General features: G+C 40.5%; 1 protein-coding gene across 1 annotated transcript in view; it reads right to left on the bottom strand.

The window, feature by feature from the left end:
- Positions 1-3,544: 3,544 nt before the first annotated feature.
- Positions 3,545-6,000, bottom strand: part of apbb1ip (amyloid beta (A4) precursor protein-binding, family B, member 1 interacting protein) — a 139,757-nt gene continuing 137,301 nt past the window's right edge. The window contains exon 14 of the mRNA XM_072253863.1: positions 3,545-5,147. Coding sequence (XP_072109964.1) covers positions 4,560-5,147 — 588 coding nt within the window. The 3' untranslated portion in view covers positions 3,545-4,559. The remainder of the gene's footprint in view (positions 5,148-6,000) is intronic.

Genomic DNA, 6,000 nt, shown 5'->3' with positions numbered 1-6,000 from the left:
CTAACACCTTCATCATTTTGAGGGATTTTTACCATGCTAGTCTGAAAAAAATCACTAAGCAATTACCATCAACAGATCACTTGCAATACTAGATGAAACAACACACTGGACCATTGTTACACCACCATCATGAATGCCTACCGTGTTATTCTATGGCCTCACTTCGGGAAGTCTGATCACCTGGCTGTACTTCTATTCCCTGAGATTAGGCAGAGACTGAAGACTGCAGCACCAGTAGTGAGGACTAAGAAGGTTTGGAGAAGGGAAGCACAGGAGTGCTTACAGGACTGCTTTGAATTGGTGGAATAGACCGTATTCAGGGATTTATCTTCGAACCTCTACCAGAAAACCAAGTATGATTTGCGGAGGGCTATTTCAAGGGCGAAGAGGCAATTTTGAATGAGATTGGAGGCGACATCAGATGTACAACAACTCTGGCAGGGTTTGTAAGACATTACTTCCTACAAAGCAGAACCTAATAGCATGAATGGCAGCGATGCTTCACTACCAGATGAAATCATCGCCTTCTATGCCCACTTTGAAAGGGAGAATATAACTACAGCTGTGAAGATCGCTTCTGCAGCTGATGATCCTATGATCTCTGTCTCAGAAGCCGATGTTAGGCTGACATTAAAGAGAGTGAACCCTCACAAGGTGGAAGGTCCTGATGGAGTACCTGGTAAGGCTCTGAAAACGTGTGCCAACCAACTGCAGCAATGTTCAAGGACATTTTCAACTTTTCACTGCTATGGGTGGAAGTCCTCACTTGCTTCAAAAAGGTAACAATTATACCAGTGCTAAAGAAGAATAATTTGTGAGCTGCCTTAATGACTATTGCCCGGTAGCACTCATATCCACTGTGAAGAAATGCTTTGAGAAGTTGGTCATGACTAGACTGAACTCCATCCTCAGCGAGGACCTGGACCCATTGCAATATGCCTATCGCCACAATCTCAATGGTTCTTCACATGGCTTTAGACCACCTGGACAACACAAACACCTATGTCAGGTTGCTGTTCATCGACTATAACTCAGCATTTAATGCCATCATCCCCACAATCCTGATTGAGAAGTTACAGAACCTGGGCCTCTGTACCTCCCTCTGCAATTGGATCTTCGACTTCCTAACAGGAAGACCACAATCTGTGCAGATTGGTGATAACATCTCCTCCTCGCTAACGATCAACACTGGTGCACCTCAGGGGTGTGTGCTTAGCCCACTGCTCTACTCTCTTTGTACCCATGACTGTGTGGCTAGGCATAGCTCAAATACCATCTATAAATTTACTGATGCTACAACTATTGTTGGTAGAATCATAGATGGTGATGAGAGGGCGTATAGGAGTGAGATATGCCAACCAGTGGAGTGGTGCCACAGCAACAACCTGGCACTCAACATCAGTAAGTCGAAAGAGCTGATTGTGGATGTCAGGAAAGGTAAGATGAAGGAACACATACCAATCCTCATAGAGGGATCAGAAGTGGAGAGAGTGAGTAGTTTCAAGTTCCTGGGTGTCAAGATCTCTGAGGACCTAACCTGGTCCAACATATCGATGCAGTTATAAAGAAGGCAAGACAGTGACTATACTTCATTAGGAGTTTGCAGAGATTTGGCATGTCAAGAAATACACTCAAAATCTTCTATAGATGTACGGTGGAGAGCATTCTGACAAGGAGCATCACTGTTTGGTATGGTCGGGGGAGGGCTACTGCACAGGACCAAAACAAGCTGCAGAGGGTTGTAAATCTATCTTGGGTACTAGCCTACAAAATACCCCAGGACATCTTCAAGGAGCAGTGTCTCAGAAAGGCAGCATCCATTATTAAGGACCTCCAGCACCCAGGGCATGCCCTTTTCTCACTGTTATCATCAGGTAGGAGGTATAGAAGCCTAAAGGCACACACTCAGCAATTCAGGAACAGCTTCTTCCCCTCTGCCATCCGATTCCTAAATGGACATTGAACCCATGAACACTACCCCACTTTTTTGATATATATTATTTCTGTTTTTTTGCATGATTTTTAATCTATTCAGTATATGTATACCGTAATTGATTTTCTTATTTATTTATTACTATTGTTTTTTTTCTTCTTCTATATTATGTATTGCATTGAACTGCTGCTCTCAGTTAACAAATTTCATGAGACATGCTGGTGATAATAAACCTGATTCTGATATAATTAGTTAACTCTGCACTAACCCATGACAATCTGGGACTTCCTAGTTCATACAGATGCATATTATTAATTGAGGACCCATGGGGAATCTCTATCCTTCATTTTCTGTTAAGACACAGTGGAAAGGAAATTAATCTCTAGTTGCCATTTCTAAGTGCATGGGAGAGTATTGGCTACTTTAACCTCCTTTAACCTTCAATAGAACTAAATCTATAGCCAATAGGCACTTCTGCACATAATTATTGTTGGCAATTAAAGTTGAATTATAGCCATTTTGTTTAATAAGCTGCTTAATGTGGTCCCTCTACAGTGTCCTATATAAGGAGGCCTGATCATGTATGTTAATTGTTTTCTCTGTAATTACTCAGTTTTATCAATTTTTTCATACTTGCAGTCTTTAATATGATTTCTCACACCTCATGCACAATGCACGTATAAGGCAGTGTAAGGGAAGCTTATATGTTGGGTCTCTCTTTGCTCAATTGCAACACTATCCTGTCCCATATAAGGATGCCTTTAAAAATATTCTATTGTATTTTGTGGTATCTAATTCCAAATACATTTACATTGGCCTTCCCCCGACTTCCTAGCAAAAGCCCCAATGGCAGCCCATCACAAGACCCTAAACTCTTCAGAATTTCGTTGGTTTTGTAAGCAGAACAGGCTCTGTCCAACCTTTATAATCTGATGACCTCAATAGCAACCTTAGTGCTCAGTGGGGTCTTTCTCTTTTGAGAGTACTCAGTTCACTCGTTCAGCTCAGACCTTTATTGGAGGTCAGTAAGCTGGGCAAAATGATTAGTGGTGGCATCCAAACAGAATGGAAAAGCCCCATTTAAGAATAAGTGGCTTAGACTATCTGAAGATGCATATATGAAGAAATGGATATGTGACCTTGCTCAGAGGACCTCAGGTAGGAAGGATGAATGAAGAGAGAATTACAGTGTTTTCATTTGCAGGTTGGGAGATACTCCCATATTGATTTGGTCACTAATAGGCTTAATGTGAATGTGTTCCTCACTAACTGCACAAACTCTTGTCAGGAGTAGGGGCTGCAGGTGCTATGAATTTTCAGGGCTGCTTTTTCTTTGAAAAATGAATTTGGCTGCACAAAGTGCAAATTTCATCTGACATCATTGATTTCACTGAGATAGTATGTTGAAACCCCGGAAGAGTATAAGTCACCACCATTTTGATCTCAGTCGTAAAACTACTCAGATACCAAGGCCATGCTTTCCGACATTGAAATAAAGAGCATTCAAGGATTATTGTAGCCTCAGCTTGTCAGACAATCATGTAAGAATTACTTTTCATATATTAACATATTGTAATATCATAAATATTACCCTTTATTGGCCATATCCCTCACTTCAATAGCAACTGCTACATGTGAAGAAATGAAATTCTTGGTGTTGGGAAATGATTCTCAAAGATAGATGAAAATAATATTCAAAATCCTCTCTGGGGTGTGTAGCACATTAGACAGCCATATTATTATTTTTATATGATTTTAATAACAATAGAACAGAAACATTATATAGTTCTGTTTAGTTTAAAGAAAAGACACATCATGTCACATTTATAGCAGGCACTGATGTAAATAGAAATTTACAATGAATAAGAGTTTATGCACAATAATCACAAACAAAATGGTGGGGCTGGTTGTGTTAGTCAAATTCAAGGTTACATTTTCCTCCCTATGGTTCAACTTACACAATAATACATTGGGCAATAATGAAACAGTGCAGGCCTAACCTAAGTATGCAGGTGTCAACCAGTACTGAACATTGCTTCATCTCTCTGTGCCCCCAACATCATAGTTGAGTTTTACAAACACCAACTTCTGATTTTCAACAGACCTTTATGTTAACCAGAAAGGCATGAAATTGAGTGAGATTAAAATCTGTAGTAGAGAGTCATTTTTACCAGGTTAATCAATTTCTTTATTCTGGTATATTAAAACTAAAGAAGAATGTATTTGGTGGGTTTGTGAAGTCCTTTTAATAAAGGTACCAACACGCATTCTTCATTGTATGAGCTTGGGTGTACAGTACTCTGTGAGCTGTTTGACCACAAATCATAGCGGATAAGCAATAATAATTTGAATACACCCAAGTTAAATTCTTTAGATGTGCAAGTCCTTCATGTGTCACATATTTCTAAACTACAGATCACATATCAACAACAATTTCAATCATACTGCTTCAACACTGGGCCATTTTGAGTTTAGCTAAATCAATTAGTGGATTTGAAAAGGGAGCCTTACCATATCATATTTATCATCTGATGGAATTTCAGTTCCCTCCCTTAAAGTATTATGTAAAACATTTTAGTAAATGGTCGAGTATGGACACAAAGCCTTGATCTGAAACTGATTGTACTTATTCATTCTGTGCAGCTCTTTTCTTCTGTAGGACTTTCATGAGATCTGACATAAGATCTGGCTTGTCTGGTGCAGGAAGAGGTCTAGGATTCTCACTCCTCTTTGGCGGGATGACTATTTTGGGAGCAGTGTTGGTTAGAGATGGAGGAGGAGGAGGAGGTGGTGGTGGTGGTCCTCCACCTGAAGAGCTGTTAACGCAAGGAGGAGGCGGAGGCAGAAAATCAGGTGGTGGCTCTGTAAAGTTCTCTGGATCTGGTGGGGGTGGTGGTAAATCCACAAAGAGGGCATTTGTTTTTGGTTGATTTCTCGTGGCTGAATTCTTCCGCTTGATTAAGGTTGGAGGCGGTGCTGCTGATGGTGCAGCGGATGGAAAATGCTGGCCAGGTATTGGAGGAGGTCCTGAGAAGAACTTTGGCTTAGCTGGCACTGTTGCGGGTCCAGGACTTTGGACAGGTGGGGGAGGAAGTTCAAAGCTTGGAGGTGGAGGAGGTGGGAGCTCCTCATCTTCAAAATTGGTTGGCTCTTGATACATTACTTGAGCAGGCGGTGGTGGGAGGAAGGTGTCAATATCTTTGGTTGTCTTCTCCTTAAAATGGAAAATAAATGTTATTTTCTGAGCCACGCACAGAGCACTCATTGAACTATAGATGTTTTCCTAATCAAGCAAACAGCACTGCCTGGGAGCTACTAGAAACTGCACAGAATTGTGGATACAGCACAACATACAAAAGAAGCCTCCTGCCTATGTATTCTGCTTACACTTCTCATTGCCTCAGTAAAGAAGCCAACATACTCAACCCACCCCAGACGTTCTCTCTTCGGCCTCCTCCCATTGGACAAAAAAATACCAAAGTCTAAAGGCCAATAACACCAGGCAGTTTGTATCTCATAGTTATGTTTATTGAATATATATTGAATGGTACCTCATTGTGGCCTTGCACCTTATTGTGGTAACCAGAGTACATGGAGTTGATATAACGTAGAGAAGAACCAGAAGAAGAGAAGTAATTTATTTTTAATCTAATGGGTTTATCTGCTCAGGAACACACTGCATGAAAGCAGATTCAACTGTACCTATCAGATAGAAACTAGCTGTTTGCTTAGAAAGGAAATCTTCTCAGGACAAAGGGGAAATAATAAAATGGGATTCTAATTGAGTATCTATTTTAAGGAGCTGCCTCAGAACCATGGGCGAAATATTGCTTTTTACTCTATAAAATTCTATGATTCTCAGAGCTACTTCTGGCCTTAATTTTCTCTGCGTGTGACTTGTATTTCAGCTGCAAAGCAAGGGAGTAAAATATAGATCTCTGACACTTGCAAACATGCACACTAACTAAGGAGCAAAGATACTCATCTTCTTTTAGACCTTTTGCGGTTTATCTTAACTCGGTATCTTCTGGTTACTGATCTACAATGCTATTTTGATCTTAATATAC

Source organism: Mobula birostris, chromosome 3 (assembly GCF_030028105.1).
Source record: "Mobula birostris isolate sMobBir1 chromosome 3, sMobBir1.hap1, whole genome shotgun sequence".
In the NCBI taxonomy this organism is placed as follows: Eukaryota; Metazoa; Chordata; class Chondrichthyes; order Myliobatiformes; family Myliobatidae; genus Mobula; species Mobula birostris.
This window is presented reverse-complemented; position numbering and strand designations above follow the sequence as displayed.